Genomic DNA, 21376 nt, shown 5'->3' on the forward strand with positions numbered 1-21376 from the left:
ACATATTTTTTGCTCACAAAACAACATTAATTCTTAGACCGATGGAAAAAAAAAATGGAATTAAGGAGACTACAGTAGCACCAAAGCAACCTGCGAATTAAAGGGAAGTCATTGTGATATGAAATCTTCAAGGAGAAGAAAATTCTAGAAAGACAGTGAATGGATAATGTAGGATTAGGAAAAAAATGGTTCAAGAGTCATGGTGGGTTCTTCTTACTTTGGACTATGTTAATTTTCAACATTCACGCTTGAAAATAGTTTTTTTTTTTTTTTTTTCCTCCTTCGCACTTCATCAATCGTTACTTAATGGCGCGCTCTAATTATTATCAATTAATGCTCTTTTAGCCAGTGTTCTGAAAACTGGACCAGACCAACTGGTCAGACCGGTTCAACTAAGAACCGACGTCATCTCCAGTCCGGTGTCCTTTGAAAACTAGTATTCTTAATCAAACTAGATTGAGCTGCGGTTGGACCGTCAGAATAGTGTCGAATCGCAGTCCAATCGAAGTGTAATCGCTACTCAATCTCGTCAGATTCTAGCATCGTTCGAGGGAGATAATACCATCATAAGACTTGACAGCATCTCCATGACAAAACCCATCCATTTTCAGTGGCTGTCGTCCAACCTTTCGTCGCTCACCATCCAAAAATCGTTCGCACAACCGTCAACCTTATTTCTTGATTCTGGCAAATTCTGACACCGTTATAACTCCCTAACACTACCATAAGATTCGTTGACACCTCTACATCAAAAGCCCCATCATTCCAAACTTCAATTGGCCATCGATCGTCGTCCACCATTGTTCACACAACTGTTGACCTTTCTTCTTGATTCTGGAAAATTCCAGCGCCGGTAGAACTCCCTGACACCACCATAAGATTCACCGGAACCTAGACATCAAAAGCCCCATGATTCCAAACTTCGATTGGCCGTCAATCGTCACTGCCGCCACCACTCACCATTCTCTTCACGCAACAAGGGTGTTTTGGATAGATTTCAAACCTTAAGGGCAAAATGTGTAATTATTTAGGATTGTTTTGAATGGATTTCAAACATTTAGAGACTAAAATGTAATTTTATAGAATACGGTCCAATCGACCGATCTAACTGGTCAAACCAGAACCGAATCCTTGAATAGGTCAAGGCTCGGTCCGATTTTCGGAACATTGCTTCTAGTTCACTTTAACATGCGTATTATAAATTATTCTAAATTTTTAAAAGATATCTACTTTTGTTATTTTCTTGTTATCTTTGCCTTCCAAGACCAAATTTATTATTTGATTAATATATAATTATTTATATTATTTCCCAACTTTTTAACTGAAGTTATAATTATAAATATTTATAGAAGTAATATCCAGTCAACGTGGTTTTAATTTTTAAGATTCTCTTGCTGTTATAACCTCATTCAACAGTTCCCATTTTGTGCACATAGGAAGCTTAGCGTGTAGTCAAGGCTTAAGTCTTCCCAATCAGAGACCAGAGATAGCTAGCTCTCTTACTTGTCTTCACTCTTTCTCACTACTTCTGCTGAATCAGATATCTATGGCCTCTCTTGTTGCATTCATGGGCCGGAAGCTGGAAATAGAGATCATCCGTCTCCTCAAGAAGAAGAGGATTGATCCTGAATTTTCTGCACCTGACGAGATTAATGAACTTGATATCTTCAAGCTCGATCCCTCTGAGTTGCCCCGTAAGTGGATTCAAGCTATCAATAATCAGTTAGTCAGATAAATCAGTTTTTTATGTGAATTTAATTGTGATGCAGGACTTTCAAAAATTAACTCCGATGAACAAGCATGGCCCTTTTTCTCTGAACCATATAAGAACGTAAAGGGTAAACAAGCCCACCTAACAAATGGAAACTGGGAAAAAACAGGTAACGATCGTGAAGTCAGGGATAAAAGTACTGGCAAGCGGATCGGTGGCAAAAAGAATTATGTTTACTATAAACGTGGTGGTTCTCCTAAGCAGAAGATCAAGACTGACTGGGTTATGCACGAGTACTATGTTGATGATGACGACCCTCGTTATAAGGTGTATTGCTTTCTGTTTTATGAGTTGCTTTCTCATTTTTGGAGTTTACTCAACTTCATTACTTATTATGAGTTGTCTTAATTTTTGCTTTAGTGTTTAATTTATCTATTGAACATAAATCTTCATCTACTGGTTTTCATAGACTCTGTTTTTTGTATTACTGGTTGAAGATTGAAATGATGATGGATGAGCTTGATAAAAACTATATTTGTGTCTACTTTAATTTTTTATAACAGTAGTGATCAATATCCGTGGAAATTTGGTAAAAAAATTGAGCTATGTTCTCTGCTGAAACCACATATGTTGTGAAAATTACTCACAGACGTTAGTCTGGATACAAGTTATTATGATGAATTAGAGTTTTTTGTTCTGTTTTGTCCTTTGGTGAGTATGTACTAAAGCATTCTAGACGATCCAACACATTTCACTTTTATCATTTGTTTTGCAGAAGGATTTTGTTTTCCGCTACGTAGAAAAAAATCCAACGGGCAAGCCTAATACTTCAACTCCCGATGATGGTCAACCGAGTCACCGTTTGGCTTCTGATGCTGAAACCTATGCAGAAAAAACTTCTACAGAGGTGAGATAGAGCATGTGTCTCGGAAACTTTTCAACATCAAGTAATACATAATGCAGGAGGAAAGTATCAAGATCTAATACTTGATTATCTATGATTATTGCTTCAGGTAGAATCTCAGCAACCGTCGACTCACTGTTTGGGCAATGAGTTCTTGGAAGTGAGAAAAAATCATCTTATGGGAACTTTTCATTACAAATAGATATCTTCTGTTCACACAATTAATTCTTGTTTCTCTATAATTTTTATTTCAGGTAGAATCTGAGTTACAATCAAATCACAGTTTGGTTTCTGATACAGGAAATTATTTTGCTACAAATACTTCTACCCTGGTAAGGAAGATCACGTGTCTTGTGTAGTTTTTGGTATCAACTTATATATATGGTGCATGATAAACTTATTCTCGCAATTAATCCTTGTTGTCTATGATTCTTACTACAGGAAGAACCTCGACTACTATCAAATCAAAATTTGGGCTTTGATACGAGAAATTATGAATTTGCAGATAATACTTCTTCAATGGTGAGGGTGCATGCATAACCTTATTAATGCTTCATGAACAAATTATATTCTCACAATTAATATTAACGCTTGTTAATCTATTCTTACTTCAGGAAGTAGAACCAGGGCTACTATCAAATCACAATTTGTTTCATGATCCTTTTGCACCAATTACATCTTCAATGGTAAGGATGCGCATGGCTTATGGTTGCTTTTAGTATCAACTTATGCTTTCTGTCATCAAAAACCGTATTCACACAAGTAATACTTGTTGGTCTATATATGATTCTTTATTTTAGGTACAACCTCAACTACTATCAAATCGCGATATGGAATTTGATCTCAGAAATCATTTTGTGCCAAATACTTCAATGGTAAGGATAATTTTGTTTAGTATGAGCATATACATATATATGGTACATGAACATATTGTTGCATATAAATCTAATACTTGTTTGTATATGATTTTTACTTCAACCTCAGCTACTACCACATCAAAATTTGGATTCTTTAATGGTTAGTAAGAGTATGCTGGTTGTTTTCAGTATTAACTTATAATTGTGCATGAAAAATATATTCAAGCAGCTAATGCTTGTTTGTTTATAATTTTTACTTCAACAGGTGGGACCTCAATTACCATCAAATCACAATATGGTTTTTGATCTAATGAATCATTCTACACCATGTACTTCTTCAATGGTGAGGATGAACATGCTGGCTGTTCTTAGTAATTACAAGTATATATATATGGTAAATGAAAAATATATTCACACAATTCATGTTTGTTTGCTATTAATTTTTTCTTCGGCAGGTGGGACCTCAACTACTATCAAATCAAAATATGGCTTTTGATCCAATAAATCATTTTGCATCAATTACCTCTTCAATGGTGAGTATGCACGACTTATAGTATTTTGTAAATCAACTTATATATGGATGTAGTAGTACATGAATAATAGATTCGCGGCGGACTAATGCTTGTTTGTCGATGTTTCTCATTTACAGCAGGTAGAATCTCAACTACTATCAAATCAGAATTTGGTTTTTGATCCAATGAATAATTCTACACCATGTACTTCTTCAATGGTGAGGATGAACATGCTAGTTGGTTTTTAGTAATTACAAGTTATATATATGGTAAAAGAAAAATATATTCACACAGTTCAAGTTTGTCTGTTTTCAATTTTTTCTTCGGTAGTTGGGACCTCAACTACTATCAAATCAAAATATGGTTTTTGATCCAATAAATCATTATGCATCAATTACCTCTTCAATGGTGAGTATGCACAAATCAGTATTTTTAAAATCAACTTATATATGGATGTAGTAGTACATGAATAATAGATTCGTAGTGGACTAATGCTTGTTTGTCGATGTTTCTCATTTACAGCAGGTAGAATCTCAACTACTATCAAATCAGAATTTGGTTTTTGACCCAATGAATAATTTTGCACCATGTACTTCTTCAATGGTGAGGATGGCTTATGGTTGCTTCTGGTATCAACTTATGCATGAAAACGTATTCACACAAGTAATACTTGTTTGTTTATGATTCTTTACTTTAGGTACAACCTCAACTACTATCAAATCACAATATGGAACTTGATCCAAGAAATCATTTTGCACCAATTACTTCTTCAATGGTGAGGATGCATATGCCTTATGGATGTTGCTTCTGGTATCAACTTATGCATGAAAACGTATTCACACAAGTAATACTTGTTTGTTTATGATTCTTTACTTTAGGTACAACCTCAACTACTATCAAATCAGAATTTGGTTTCTGATTATTCAAGAAATCATTTTGTGCCAAATGCTTCTTCCATGGTATGAGAATGAAAATGCTCCCTTATGATAGTTTCCAGTATTAACTTGATAAAATATTTTCCATGACAAATGTATTTACACAACTAAAATGCTTGTTCATCTGTATTTTTATTCCAGGTAGCACATGATCAGCTACTATCAAATCACAATTTCTTTTCTGATCCAAGAAATCATTTTGCGCCAAATACTTGTTTAATGGTGAGGATAAGCACGAGTTATGGTAGATTTAGTATCATGCTACACACATATATGGTGCATATATAAAAAACTTATTTACACAACTAATGCTTGCTTTGTCTCCTCTTTCGTATTTCAGGTACATCCTCAACAAGTTGCAGAATTATTTGCGCAATTCACTGCACTATTTGGGCGTTATTTGCTGAATCATAGCTCAGTGTCCACACCACCGTGGCCAACTAATCCACAACAAGGATCCTATTCCTCCTTGTACTCAAACGGCGCCTTTGGTAATAACTGTACTTCGTCGAGCTCTCAGTTTCATGGAGGGCTTGAAGATGCCCGGATTGCACAAAGGAATTTCCAGGATAAACATCCTGAAGAAGTAACTGGGCAAGACTCTTCCTACTGATATAGATGCTGATAACACCAAGGCTTTCATGGATGAGCAGTCTGCGGACATTCCTCTTGATCTCAATTATATTATTATTATTATCGACATTTGAAGAATGGTTAACTCAGTGTTGTGTAATCGTTTGAGAATAATGGCTCCTATGTTTTGGGCCTTGTTGTTTAAAAATATAACTGTGTTTGTTTTAATTTTTTTTTTTTTACTATCCTATCCTATCTAATGAAATTATTACTTTTTTATTCAACTCAAAATTCAATTTTATTATATTCAACTTAAAACATTTAACAATTATTTTTCTTAATAAAAGTTTATAAATTAACAAATACGTTTTCATCCAGCCAAGCCACTATCACCTGTTAGCAATTACCGTCGTCGTCAACCACCGCTAGACATTAAGGCCAGATCTAGTCGTTAGGGCACCATTTCGACGACTTTTGGTCACCGTCTGATTGTGGTGGTTGACTGTCAGCAATCATGATTTTAAAACCCAGATCAGCCCGACCGGTTTAACCGGTTAGACCGGGACCCAAGGCCTTCTCCAAGTCACGTTACCCTTTCAACTGTTTCAAGTTTGAAATCTAGTAAACACACCCCTGATTAATATGCATCAGTCCTTGAAGGTTTAAAATCTAGTAAACACACCCTCTGACCAAATGCAAATCGGCGATGACCTTCCCTTTTCTAGCGACCTTCCATCTTCCCTTGCTGTGTGACACTTCATCTCCCGCCGTCGTGCGATGTTTCATCATCCGACAATTTTTCTTCCATTTCTCGGTGTCAATTGGCCTTCTCCGGCATCGATAGGCCTTCTCATCCACCGATCTACCTTCTCCCAAGTTCCCTTGTTGTCGTTCACAAAGGTCCACAGTCATCTTGCCAAAAAAAGCCATTGTGACTGTTTGACTTTCACCACCAATCTGTCATTTTCCAGCGATGCCTCAACTTGCCAGCTACCGATTTGTCCTCCCCATCACCTGATCTACCCTCCCTGGTGTGTCGCTGCCACTATCCCAATCGATCGCCAATTTGCATTTGGCCAAGGGTTGTGTTTGCTAGATTTTAAACCTATAGAGTGTGATAGTATTTATCAAGGGTGTTTGCTAGATTTTAAACTTGTCAAACGCTTGGTTAAACCGGTTAACCCGTGAGCCGGTCGCCTGAACGGGTCACCCCCTGAGTTGGGTTTTAAAACCTTGCCAACAATAGTTGGGTGGGTAGGGGTGTTTTTTGTTAATTTATAAACTTTTATTGTAGAGGTGTTTAGTTAAATTAACAAATGTAAGGGTTAAAAAAAAGTCCAACTGATCACCACGTCTGTATTGGAAATATGCGATTACGAATAATCCAACCAAAGTAATAGGAATTAGACCTAAGACAATTCAAAATAGAAAAACTTCAATCATTTCAATTTCATTTCTTCAGGAATAGAAGGACGTGCCTCAGAAATTATCAATTTAATACTAAATATTTTCTAAAAGATATTCTCAAAATCATATCCTATTTCATTAAATAATATTCTATTGTAGAATACTATTCTAAAAAGTAAAACAAACATACCCTTGAATTTCTATATTTAGTAAATTAATAAAATGGGTACATGAGTTCCAGATAGTTGGAGCATGGTTAATGGAAATGAATGCTTGTTTTAATTAAAGAAGTGTAAAGATGAATATCAACTAAAATTTAAGTCTTACAACTTTATTACGTGTCTTAAAGAATCATTTGAAGCCTCAACGTATATTTACTGTAAGAATTCTATTATACAGCTTAAAACTGGAATGACATATAAGAAAAGTAAAAATAATATAATATCTTTTGAAGATGGGCATGTGAAAGGAGAAGGAAGATGAAAAGAATAACCGGGTGTATCTAACTATCAAGAAGGTTTGTTTTTTTATTGACTTTTTAGGTTTGAACTATAAGATTACTTTGCACATTTGTGAGTTACCTTAAAACATTGGGTCTGTGTTTGAATTTGATTGCTTATCACATTTGTGACTTACCTTAAAATATTGGATTTGAAGAGTTACTTTGAAATATTGAATTTGGGTTCAAACTTGATCACTTATCATATTTATGATTTATCTTAAAATATTAAATTTACAAAATATTTAATAGATTCTGAAAATTAGTAAACATACACATTAACTAACCTAAACATGGTTAAAAAAAAAAAAAAAAAAAAAAAAACCCGCAAACGAAGATAACAAATGGATAAGAGAAGATTATAGAGTGCAGACCTATTAGAAGTAAGAGCTTAGAAGAAGGAGATCGTGGGGCCTAAATAGACTAGACGGCTTGCAAAGGAAGGATTTCCGTACACTGTGATACGACGTCAACCATTACTTAACGGTCCCGTGTACTTACATAAGAATTTATCAATTAATCTTCAAATTCTTTACTAAATACATATCTTTAATCTTTTCATACTTAACTTCTTAAAATGGATATTTATTTTATTTTCTAATTAAAACGGACCTATAGTAACCTGACGTAATAATAACACATCATCATCTTCTACAACAAAGAACTAACGATACAGTATTCTACTCCACGTCGTTTGAAGATTCTCAAAGCGTTTATATGTCATGAGTAATGCTACATACATCTAAATTTTATACCAAATTTTTGTACTGAAGGACATGACAATCAGTCAGATGCGACCACGGAATATGGACGGGAGTCCATTTCAAATGAATGGCCATCCAATAACAATGGACGGTCGTCCATATTTGATGGATGACCGCTCATTCACGGAATATTTGTTAACGTGATACGTGGCTTGTCTAATTCAGTGGATACATCGTTCGTTATAAAAATTCGGTGTGCAAAGCGTCGGTGTCCATAGCATTTTTCATATGCCATACTCACTCTCCCTCAACACCACCACTTTTGGGAATGTAAGAGCTCTGCTTCTAAGAGCTTTTGATTAAATGACCATATTGAGTTTAAATTTAATTAAAAGGCTATCAAATTTCAAACTCTTAACTAAATAACCTTATTTTTTATGAAGAGTAATTAAATATGATTAAGCACTAATCATGTTTTAATTAGGAGTATTGTCTAATCTTTTAAAAATTATACTATGTCTCCAAAAACCTGAAATTGTTGCAAACAAACCCAAACCCAAACCCAAAACAAATTCATTTTCCTCCTCCCTCCAGCCATTAATGTGTCGGAATTGCCCTCCCCTGGTTGCTGTATCTTCTTAGCAAAACCGAAGATCTTCTTCTTCGTCTACATCTTCTTGTTCCTCCACCATTAACACCTTCCTCTTCCTTTGCCATGAACATCTTCTCCACCAAAGATCCGCCTCTTCCTCCTCCTGACATTTCGTCCAGGTATGTGTATCTCCTCTTTGCATTTTATATTTCTATTTATAAAGATTTAATGATGGATTGTGTTTGGGTTATTATTTCGATTTAGTGGTTTAGGTTCTTCGGTTGTGTTTGATGTAATACAAGTTGAAAGGATTTAGATTTGTTAATGATTTTCTTGCATTATGGGTAGCTAGGGGTGGTAGCACCAGTTATAGGTGGAGATAACTGAAAATGTATTATGCAGCTAATTAATCGCTTAAGCGATTTGGTATATCGTTTAACTGATCTGGTATAAGTTTGGTATATAAAAGCTGATCGTTTAAGCTTTCTGGTATAAGTCTGGTATATGGCAGTAGATCGCTTAAGCGATTGGGTATATGGCAACAGATCGCTTAAGCGATCAGGCTTATTTATACCAGATCACTTAAGCGATATACTGGATCGCTCAAACGATCTAGTAAGTGATACACCAGATCGCTTAAGTGACTTTGTAGTTGCTTTTTAAAATCTGTCAACCCTTAATATATCGGTTAATAATTTTATTTTATTTTTTCTAGCATTAATATAGGCACTTGGCTATTATTAGACATGGGACAAGTTGTTTTGGGTGTTAAGTATTTTGGTAAGTGGCTAGATGTTGTTCCTTGTTCACTAGTTTCTCTTGGTTGTATTTCAATCTTTTGTGGTGCATTAAACTAATTTTATATCCTTGTATTTCCAGTTATGCCATCAAGAAGAATGATGAAATCAAAAGAGTTGCTAAGGCCAACAGTTGAAGACTTATTAGTGAATCATAAAACAATTTTAATTGTTTTGATGAGTACTTTATGAGATTACCTTTTTCGTCTCACGGACTTGTTATGAATGCTTTGTTGTTTTCATCTTTTATGTTGACAATTGGATATCTTTTTGTTTGAAGTTTTGAAAAAATGATAGTAAGGATGCTTCTAGTTACTTAATTGTTGCTCTTATTGTGCTACTAAATTAATTCAGTATTGAGTTGTTATTGTGCTACTAAATTCATTCAATATTGAGATGTTATTGTGCATATAAATTCATTCAATATTGAGATGTTATCAATATATGATCGCTTAAGCTAATTTTCTTGAATTTGAGATGGAAATGTCAAGTACAAATAAAATTAGTCTTGGTCACTTAAGCGACGTTGGCTATCGCTTAAGCGATCACGGCTTATTTGTACAAGACCGCTTAAGTGAGAGCTGACATCGCTTAAGTGATCTTGAATTTGAGAAAGAATAGTCAAGTGCAAAAAAAATTGGCCTTGGTCGCTTAAGAGAAGTCGGTTATCGCTTAAGCGATTACAGGTTATCTATACAGGATCGCTTAAGCAAGAACTAATATCGCTTAAGCGATCTTGAATTTGAGAAGGAATAGTCAAATATAAAGAAAATTGGCCTGGTCGCTTAAGCAATGTAGGCTATCGCTTAAGTGATCAAAATTTATCTGTACAAGATCGCTTAAGTGAGAGATGACATCGCTTAAGTGATCAAAGGTAATTTGCTTTTGTACTTAGAATAATCCTTCTCAAATACACAATCGCTTAAACGATGTCAGCTCTCGCTTAAGCGATCCAGTATATATAAGTCGTGATCGCTTAAGCGATAGCCTACGTTGCTTAAGCGACTAAGGCCAATGTGCTTCTTTTCTCCTTAATCTTTTGATATTGTGAACGTTTGAGTGAGAAATTATATTCCGTAATGTGGAATGAGTGAGAAATTATATCCTTATCAAATACATATTTGTGAAATGAGGTACGTTTCTACTAACGTGTCACACTAGTGTGCTACGACATTTCTCCATGTATCATAGGGTTGTTAGTCACATATCGTAGTTGTTATATTTTGATGTTGTGAACGTCCGAGGTTTAAATTAATGGTAATAATCTTCTTAAATGGCCTTAATATGTGTTGATGGAATTAGGTTGTCAAATAATCCTCCATAAATGGCCTTAATATGTGTTAATAACCGATGTCGCTTAAACGATTAAGGCTAATTTGCTTATTTTCTCCTGAGTCTTGTGATGTTGTGAACATGCCAAGTTAACATTAACGTTACTTAATATGGGGTTGTCAAATAATCCATATAAAAAACAAGGTTGCTTAAGCGATGCATCTCTCATTTAAGCTATCCAGTATATATAAGTCTTGATCGCTTAAGCGATAGCCCCCATCGCTTAAGCGACCAAGGCTAATTTGTGTCTAAATAACCCTCAAGTAAACGATTATTTAAGCGATGCAGTTCTTGCTTAAGCAATCCAGCATATTTAAGAGACCAAGGCTAATTTGTGTTTAAATAATCCTCAAGTACACGATCGCTTAAGCGATGTCAGTCTCGCTTAAACGATCCAACATAGATAAGCCTTGATCGCTTAAGTGATAGCTCACATCGCTTAAGCAATCAAGGCTAATTTGTGTCTAAATAATCCTTAAGTACACAATCGCTTAAGCGATGTAGCTCTCGCTTAAGCGATGTAGCTCTCGCTTAAGCGATTCAGCATATATAAGCCTTGATCACTTAAGCGATAGCCCACATCACTTAAGCGACCAAGGCTAATTTGTGTCTAAATACTCCTCAAGTACACGATCTCTTAAATGATGTTAGCTCTCGCTTAAGCAATCTAGCATAGATAAGCCTTGATCGCTTAAGCGATAGCTCACATCGCTTAAGCGACCAAGGCTAATTTGTTATCAGTAATCCTCAAGTACACAATCGCTTAAGCAATGCAGCTCTCGCTTAAGCGATCCAACATATATAAGCCTTGATCGCTCAAGCGATAGCTCACATCGCTTAAGCGACCAAGGCCAATTTGTGTCTAAATAATCCTCAAGTACATGATCGCTTAAGCGATGTTAGTCTCGCTTAAACGATCTAAAATAGATAAGCCTTGATCGCTTAAGTGATAGCTCGCATCGCTTAAGCGACCAAGGCCAATTTGTGTCTAAATAATCTTCAAGTACACGATCGCTTAAGCGATGCAGCTCTCACTTAAGTGATCCAGCATATATAAGCCTTGATCACTTAAGCGATAGCTCACATCGCTTAAGCGACCAAGGTTAATTTGTGTCTATATAATCATTAAGTACACGATTGCATAAGTGATCTCAGCTCTCGGTTAAGCGATCCAATATAGATAAACCTTGATCGCTTAAGCGATAGCCTTTATCGATTAAGCGACCAAGGCTAATTTGATAATCTCATAAAGTACTCATCAATACCATTAAAATTGTTTTTTGATTCACTAATAAAAAATGTTTTCTGATTCACTAATAAGTGTTCAACAAATTAAGAGAAAAACTGATAAAACAACAGCCTAAAAATTTGTCAACCAAGATCCTCACTCACCAAACAATCAATTAAGAGAAAAACTAAGGAAATTATATTGATTAACAAGAAGCAAATATAATAAAGAAATCTAGAAAATGATAGTTCCAGCAGTTCCCAAAATAACAACCTACCAAAACATGCATTTTGTCTCAACTAAATACACTTTCAGTCCCTACTCTAAAGATTCAATGGATCCTGCCAACCCTTTCTAACTAAATACACTTTCTACTACTCAAAAAACACAGCCAAATCTATTCCATGCTTTTGTATCTCCAGTAGCTTCAGATGCCTTATTTTCTTCCTCCCTTCGTTGCTTCAAAGTTTTTGAACCACTAATAAACAAATCACCAGACCTGCAGAAAAAGCAATGTCAAATTCCTCATCATAATAGACAAAAAAAGACATGAACCATGAGGCTTGGAAAGAGTATGCAGCTAACTTTTGTTTGCTTGACAGGTTCTTGTTTCTAAATAGCATTACGTGCAATAATCTACCTTGGAAAATTGAATTATGTACTTCTACTAGGCTCTGCACAATCAACCAAAAATGTTAACAAATGACTAAAATAAAGAGGAAGAAAATGTACTCTTGTTTGCTTGACAAATTCTTGTTTCTTGCTAGCATAATGTACAAGAGAGATGATGAAGGGCAAGCCCTGCAGGGCTAGCTGCGCGTGGACAACCTTGTAATATGCAAGGCAAGCCCCCAGCCTCCCTATTCCGCTCTCTTTACCAACAAAAGTTATCCAACCTGCCATAAAAAACCTCCCTAGGGCCTCTTTTTGCTTCCTAGAAGCCCAAAACACCCATTCCCCCAATGCTTTCCAACTGCTCGACAAAATGCAATAATGACTTTAACAACAAACACCAACCAAATATCCCTAAATTGGCACCAACAACCAATAATTTCATAAAATATATAGATTATTACTTGTTCTTCCTCTTCTTCTACCTCCTCGCTGGAATTTGTGTTGGCGTCCTCCTCTTCATTTTCAATTTCAAATCTTGTCGTCCCTTCTTCTACCAACAGGATGTCTTCTGTTAGTGACGTCTCCTCTATTGGCAGGGTATCCTCTGCCGGTAGAGCAACTTCAGTCATCGGAAGTTGTTCCACCGCAACCTTTTCTTCTCCATTTTTGGTAGATCCAGTGGTGCCTACAATTTGGAGAGTGGATGGGTTTTTTTTTTTTTGAGGATCTCTGCCATTGTAATTTAACCAAGAATGGCAAAAATGCAAAGAGTAAAGAAATTGAGAAATGGTAGAAAATTGGAAGAAAAAACGAGAGAGAGGAAGGTGTTTGAATCGTGTTTTGAGAAAGAGAAACTGAGAGGAATGTGTTTTGCCTTTCAAATTTTAAACCAACTTCGTTTTATTATACTTTAACCAACAAATGTTTAAATCTTTTCACCCTAACCCTTTTTGCTGCTTTAATTACGCTTAAGTGTGCCAGGTCAGATTTTTAAACCCAAAAATAAATCAAAAACCTTTTCAAGGTTATATTTTCAATTCAAAACTTGGGAAGGCATATCAGTTAAATTTCCTCTTTTTTACTCGTTTGATCATTGTTTGAGCTATGTGTTCTATATAATTGAAAGGCTGCGTTAATTTTTACACATCTCATTTTATATATGTTTTAACCTTTGATCATTTTTTTTTTTTTTTTTTTTTTTTTTTTTTTNAACCGGAAACCGGTTTAACAAATTTTTGAAACCGAAACCGGTTAACCAGTTTTTTGGTCTGGTTTCTCGGTTCGATTCGGTTTTCGGTTTTTTTTTTCAGCCCTATTTTTGGGTGTATTATTAAAGATTTTTGTATTCGATTTTCTTGAATTGTTAATGAGAGTGATTATTGGAGAATTTATTCGATCGTTAATTTCAGAATCTGAGAGGATTAGTTAAAAATAAACGTAAACTGGTCTAAACACTTTTAGTCATTAAAAAATAAATAAATAAATAAAAAAGTATGACAAAAATATATAGATAATATATCATAAATATATAAAATATCAAAATAAATGCAACTTAATATTTAATTACCAGATTGGACCCGTGAGACAAGCTCATAGCGAAAGCCCAAAACTCCAACTGAAAAATTAAAAAAACAAAAAAAATTAGCAAAATATCAAAGACTAGAGTTTACAGACAGATCAGCCACTTCCCCAACAAATCCTCGACGACTTTAATATATTTTTTTGTTTTTTATTTAATTTAAGCCGCCAGCTTCTTGCTCCTTTTTGTCATCTACAATTACAAAAAGTCTATACGCATCCACAATTAGTTATACAAACTATTACAAAGAGCAGATAATATATATATATATATATATATATATGTTGGGGGGCTTTAATTGAATACTAGCAAAATCTAAATCCCTGAAAGCGAAAAATAATGCGAACAAATGACATAAAATAATCACACACACAAATACAAGATTTATAGTGGTTTACTCTCTGTATGAGAGCTATGTCCACTTTACCGCTACGGAATTTCACTATGAAGAAGAAGAAAAGAAATTACAATAATCTCTCACAAGCTTCACAAATTAGCTTACTCGCTAAACGCTATTTGGTGGCTCTCACTCTCTAATTGTGGCTTTCTCTTTTATTCAATTTGCGTTTTTTAACTCTAGGACTTAACCCCTTTTTTATAGGTAATACATGGGATATAATTTCTAATAGGACTCAAATCTCATATCCTAATAGAAATTATATTTTAATTCCTAATACAATTATAATCCTATTTCCAATTGTATTCCTAAAAGAAAACAATTCAACTTAAACACAAATTCTGTCTGGTTTTAATTTTTTTTTCGATAGGTGGGACCTCAACTACTATGAGATCAAAATATGGTTTTTGATCCAATAAATCATTCTACATCAGGTACCTCTTCAATGGTGAGTATGCACGACTCATAGTATTTTTGAAATCAACTTATATATGGATGTAGTAGTACATGAACAACAGATTCGCAGCGGATTAATGCTTGTTTGTCGATGTTTCTCATTTACAGCAAGTAGAATCTCAACTACTATCAAATCAGAATTTGGTTTTTGATCCAATGAATAATTCTGCACCATGTAATTCTTCAATGGTGAGGATGAACATGCTGGTTGGCTTTTAGTAATTACAAGTTATATTTATGATAAATGAAAAATATATTCACACAGTTCAAGTTTGTCTGTTTTCAATTTTTTTGTTCGGCAGGTGGGACCTCAACTACTATCAAATCAAAATATGGTTTTTGATCCAATAAATCATTCTGCATCAATTGCCTCTTAATGGTGGGTATGCACGACTCTATTTTTTAAATCAACTTATATATGGGTGATTTTTTAAATCAACTTATATATGGGTGATGTAGTATATGAATATGTTTTATTATTTTGAGTAGTATTTTTGAAATATTATTGTTAAATTGAGTTAGATTATTATTACGAGGTATGATTTGAAAATTAACAAAAAAAAAAAAAAAAACCCAAATTCTTGTTAATTTAGCTAAATACCCCAATAATAAAAAGTTTATAAATTGATAAAAACACCCCCACCCACCCACAGTTGCTAGATTCTGACCACCATCACTGGAATCTGGCCGGAATCTTGTTTCATTGCGCACGATCAGCCAAATCTAGCCGGTCGTGCTCCACAATGACCTTTTCCAACCAGATCTATCACGAATATGGCAGAAAAAGACCAGATCTACGGCCAAATCTAGGCCAAATCTGGCTGTCAATGACAACCAAAGATATGGTTGTCGTTGACAGTCAACGATAATCATTAATTAGCCATCATTGATGGCCAGATGTGGCCAAAGATCTAGCCATCAACGGCCAGACCGATGCACTACCGGCCAGATCTAGCCGGTAGTGCGCCTTACACCAAATTTCGGCCACCTTCCGGCAACACCAAAATCTGACAAATATGGGTAGGTGGGGGTATTTTTGTCAATTTATAAAACTTTTTTGTTTGAGGTGTTTAGTTAAATTAACAAACCTATGTGGGTTAAAAATAGTTGAATATTATAGGAGATGATTTTGAGAATCGGAAAACAAACAAGCATTGTTTTGGGATAGGAATAGAGTATTTTGAAAAAAACGAAACAAATGTAGCCGTTACATATTTGCAGTCGACTAATGCTTGTTTGTCGATGTTTCTCTTTTATAGCAGGTGGAATCTCAACTACTATCAAATAAAAATTTGGATTTTGATCCAATGAATAATTCTGCACCATGTACTTCTTCAATGGTGAGGATGAACATGCTAGTTGGTTTTTAGTAATTACAAGTTATATATATGGTAAATGAAAAATATATTCACGCAGTGCAAGTTTGTCTATTTTCAATCTTTTCTTCGGTAGGTGGGACCTCAACTACTATCAAATCAAAATATGGTTTTTGATCCAATAAATCATTCTGCATCAATTACCTCTTCAATGTGAGTATGCACATGACTCATAGCAGCTTTTAAATCGACTTATATATGGATGTAGTGCATGAATAACAAATTCGTTGTGGACTAATGCTTGTTTGTCAACAATAGAATCTCAACTACTATCAAATGAGAATTTGGTTTCTGATTATTCAAGAAACTATTTAGTGCCAAATACTTCTTCCATGGTATGAGGATGAACATGTTCCTTATGATAGTTTTTAGTATTAACTTAATAAATATTTTCCATGACAAATGTATTTGCACAACTAAAATACTTGTTCATCTATATTCTTATTCCAGGTTGTTGAGTGTGATTTTTCCATCAAGCTCGGTGAGTTGTGAGGTATTAGATCGACCCAGGATCAGTCTGACTCTACTGGTTGTTCGACCCAACATAAGCTCGTCGACATATAGCTCGACTCAGCATAAGCTAGTCGCAAACAATCTGAATGATCATTCAATCAATTCCCAGATAACTTCAGATCCCAAATATTACAGGAATGATCAGATTAACAGCAATCTCTACACAATCACAACGCCCAATCGCGAGAATATTGGAGTTGCATTTCAAATCAATTGTAGTCCCTTTATTTTCGCTTTTTTTTTTTTGTACGAACATTGTATAAACCCCCTCAAATGATGAAAAAGGGTTAGAATTTTTCCATAGAACTCTTATTGTAAGCTCTCACAGTAAATACAATAACAATGGATGTAGGCTCAAGAGTTTACCTTGCCGAACCACTTTAAAAATCTCATTGTCATTTACTTTATTGCATTATTATTCATCCATTGTTGATTATCCGTAATCACGCCCATATCCATTCTAATTCCACCAAGGTTAATTGGATCTCTTTGGTTGATGCAAATTTTCGTATCAACATTTTGGCGCTAGAAGGATGGCTCCGCCAACATCTTAGAAATTCTGACGAACAGCCATAGCAACCTCCCCAATCCAGGCTCGCAATGGTGCGTACCAGATTGAAGACCACCATCGAAAACCACAAAAATGTGGAAACCACCCATCATGAGGTGCAACAGGACACTGTTGGATGTGAACCACCTGTGTTGCCAAGTCAGCATGTCATGAACAGCCAGGGGGCAGGGACATCAAACCCCAAAAACGGCAAGCTGGTGGAAATGATCAAACAATGGTTGCATAGGAGGTGCAGCAAAACATGGCTTAGCTAAGAAATCAGCAACTAACTCCCAAGAACCTCGACCAGCGACGCTTTGCCAATGCCTCCCCAACAACTATGAATTCAGCAGATGGCTAGTCCGACTCATTGGCGCTGAGAGGCTACTAGTACCCCCGCTGTTGTAAACTCCACTCCACTGAAGAGCGTGAATCCCGTGGGAAAACTAACCTTGGGAGGTGGCCAATGAAGCAACCACTAGGTGAGAGCGAAGGTAACAGTCACCCCTAAGACAGTCGGCGGTACCCCTAGTATTAGCATGCCGATCTTAACCCACGCTCGAGATAGGCCCAATCCTCGCAAGCTAGCGAGACGAGTCATGTGTGCCAATCCAACAATGACCAATGTTCCGGTTATAACCAACGTCACAAGAATGATAGCACCTATCAACCTAGCCATCATGACTCCACTTCGCACATCAATGCGCGCAATGGAAGGGCTTCGTAAGCCATGGACTTGCGAACTCACTTGCTCGAAGTAAGGTTGAACTGAGACAGCTAGGGCAACCACAATAAAGATTTAGATCATGTGCAGAAAATGCTTGACTATCTAAGGGCAGCTTGACGATCTAAGGGCCCACCAGAACGACGCAGTGGAAGAAATAGTGAGCTCCCTCTTCACGAAGGAGGTTCGCCAAGCCCCACTTCCACAGGGATTTAGGGTGCCACAGAGTAAGTTCAACAGGAGAGGGGACCTTAGAGACCACCTTAACAATTTCAATGACCTAATGAGCTACACTAGGTATGTGACTTGGCGAAGTGTCGCTACTTCGTAGTCATATTAATAGGGGATGCCAAAAGATGGTACAAGAGACTCAAGGCGAACTCCATCAATTCTTGGCAACAATTGTCCTCGCTATACCTACAGCAATTTCAAGCGAGGAGATAGTTTAAAATGTGACTCAGTTACTTAAGCAACATTCATCAGGAAAGGGACGAAACGCTAACCTGATATTTAACAAGGTTCTAAAATGAACAAGCGAAGGTTACGGATGCACCCGAGGAGTCCATCCAAACTTTGCTAATTGTAGGCATCAGGCTAAACACGGAGCTACGAAAAGAGCTCCAGAGTGAAGATCACGTGAGCCTAGCCAAGTTTTACCAAATGGCCGCAATACACCAGCGAGTAGAAAGCTCGCTAGCAGCATTAGCCAGAAGCTTGATGCAAGGAGCCCTGGACAGGCGACAAAATCGCATATCAGACAAGCGCGAGGGTCAAGACCGCAATGATAGGAACTATAATAGGTCTCAAAAGGACAGAGAATAGTTAACCATAGGGATAGGCAACCTTTCCCCCGATATGCAGAATATACCCCCCTCACGCGAGATATAGCTCATATGTATGAAGTCTCCCATGAGACAAAGAGATTGCTTGCTCCAAAAAGGATGAGGGGGGCTCTAGGCAGAAGGGATAGGCAAAAATATCGTCAATACCACCGAGACATTGGGTATAACAACAATGAGTGTCGGGCTTTGAAAGATGTCATTGAAGACCTGATATGAAAGGGGCACCTAAAGGAATTCGTCAAGGAGGCACCAGCTTGCAAAGCTACTTGCGACCAAAACAATTAGGTCTAGAACCAGGTCCAGCAAGCCTTGACGAATGCCAACAATGAGGTCTTGGTAAAGTATGATCTACGGCGAGTCTAACATAACAAACAGCTTAAGGCGTGCCCACAAACAATATGCTTGTAAGGCTAGAACAGACTTAGTCCCCTGAATAAGCTGTGAATAGAAGTTACTCAAGCAGCCTAGATAAGAGAGCAAAATAATAGGATTCAAAATCGAGGAATGCGAAGAATCCCCTCGTCACAATCATGATGTGATCGTAATCATAGCCAGAATTGGCAATGCTAGAGTGCTGAGGGTAATGGTCGATAATGGGAGTATAGTGAATATCATTTTCTTGGGAGCTTTCTGAGAAATGAGGTTCACAGAGAGAAACTTAAGGGCGTGGCCTCCACCGCTCTATGGATTTACCAAGGACAACCTGGTTCCCAAAAGGATGATCGACCTCCCTATGACTCTGGGGGCAAAGCCCATGATCAGGACGGTGATGGTCGAATTCCTACTGGTAGACTACCCAACCACATACAATGTCATCCTCGGAAGACCGATCTTGGATGACTTAAGCGCAGTCACATCAGTGCACTACCAAGCAATGAGGTTTTTGACTCTTGGGGGAGTCACGATGATTAGGAGCTGCAGAAAGGAATCTCAAGAATGTTATAATCAAGCTATAAATGTTGCGCAGAAATGGCCGCTCCTGAGAACAATGGTAATTGTAGAATCTGAGTCAAACCCCAGGCCTTTCGAGGATACCATAGATCCTCGCATCCATAGAGAGAAGCCCGAAATAGGGTCAACAAAATAGCTAGGAGAGATATGTGTCAGCGAAGAAGATCCTTGCATACCATTAATCCTTGCATACTAAAAGTCGGCAGTAGCCTAAGCAAAGACATGACTGACAATCTGGCAGGCTTTTTGAAGAAAAATCTCGATGTTTTTGCGTGGGTGCATGCGCATATGGTGGGGATCAGTCCCTAGGTAATGTGTCACAGGATGAACATCGACCCGAAAGCTCAGCCAATAAGACAGAAAAAAAGGTCTATGGATGTAGAGCACTCTAGAGCACTCAAAGATGAAGTTGACAAGCTCCTAAACATCAACTTCAACAGGGAAGTGAAGTACCTGGATTGGCTCTCCAACCCAGTCTTGGTTAAGAAGCCGAATGACAAGTGGCGGACTTGCGTCGACTTCACAGATCTAAATAAAGCATGTCCAAAAGACAGCTTCCCGTCACCACGAATCTACCAACTAGTAGATGCGATAGCTGGAAACACACTACTTAGCTTCATGGACACATACTCGGGATATAGCCAAATCCCGATGTACCAGCCCAATGAAGAACATACCTCCTTCATTACTAATCGTGGAATTGATTGTTACAGGGTTATGCCATTTGGCCTCAAGAATGTTGGGGCGACCTACCAGCACTTGGTGAATAAGATGTTCGCCGACCAAATTGGTAAGATTATGGAGGTATACATCGACGACATGCTTGTGAAGTCAAAGATCGTTAAAAGTCACATTAAGCATCTGGGGGAAATGTTTGACATCCTTAGAAGATACCGAATGAAGTTCAATCCTTTAAAATGTGCTTTCGGAGTGAGCTTAGGAAAATTTTTGGCCTTCTTTGTAAACCAACGGGGTGTAGAAGCCAACCCGAAGAAGATTCAAGCTCTGCTAGATATGAAAAGCTTGACCAGCATAAGCAGGTACAAAACTTGATGGGGCATGTGGCCGCACTCAGTAGGTTTGTTTCTCGAGCCACAGACAGATGCTTACCATTCTTTGAGACCTTGAAAGGGAAGAAAGGTTTCAAGTGGAGAAAGAAGTGTGAGAGAGGCTTCTAGAAGCTGAAGAAACATCTGGGACGGCCTCCTTTATTATTAAAGCATGTCCAAGGCGAGCCATTGCTATTATATTTATCGGTATCAAAGTCTGCTATCAACGCGACATTGGTACCCGAAGAGGGAGGAGTGCAATGGCTAGTATAC

The 21376-nt window shown here is 36.9% G+C and overlaps 1 protein-coding gene across 3 annotated transcripts; it reads left to right on the forward strand.

Moving 5' to 3' along the window:
• Nucleotides 1–1409: 1409 nt before the first annotated feature.
• LOC116136180 lies at nucleotides 1410–5776 on the forward strand. Of its 3 annotated transcripts, none has more exons than XM_031421880.1 (18): nucleotides 1410–1694; nucleotides 1770–2038; nucleotides 2487–2618; nucleotides 2725–2775; nucleotides 2870–2947; nucleotides 3057–3137; nucleotides 3230–3301; nucleotides 3416–3490; nucleotides 3600–3632; nucleotides 3738–3815; nucleotides 3925–4005; nucleotides 4122–4202; nucleotides 4315–4392; nucleotides 4507–4587; nucleotides 4682–4759; nucleotides 4863–4943; nucleotides 5061–5141; nucleotides 5260–5776. In XM_031421880.1, exons 1-18 carry the CDS (start codon nucleotides 1547–1549, stop codon nucleotides 5530–5532), a joined length of 1851 nt encoding a protein of 616 aa, XP_031277740.1. In that variant the 5' UTR covers nucleotides 1410–1546; the 3' UTR covers nucleotides 5533–5776. The 3 variants fall into 3 exon arrangements, with proteins under 3 accessions (XP_031277740.1, XP_031277741.1, XP_031277742.1); XM_031421881.1 differs by having other exon boundaries at nucleotides 1411–1694; nucleotides 3928–4005; XM_031421882.1 differs by lacking the exon at nucleotides 4315–4392 and having other exon boundaries at nucleotides 1413–1694.
• Nucleotides 5777–21376: the final 15600 nt, after the last annotated feature.

The sequence above is a fragment of the Pistacia vera genome, unplaced genomic scaffold (genome assembly GCF_008641045.1).
Source record: "Pistacia vera cultivar Batoury unplaced genomic scaffold, PisVer_v2 Contig31, whole genome shotgun sequence".
Lineage (NCBI taxonomy): Eukaryota > Viridiplantae > Streptophyta > Magnoliopsida > Sapindales > Anacardiaceae > Pistacia > Pistacia vera.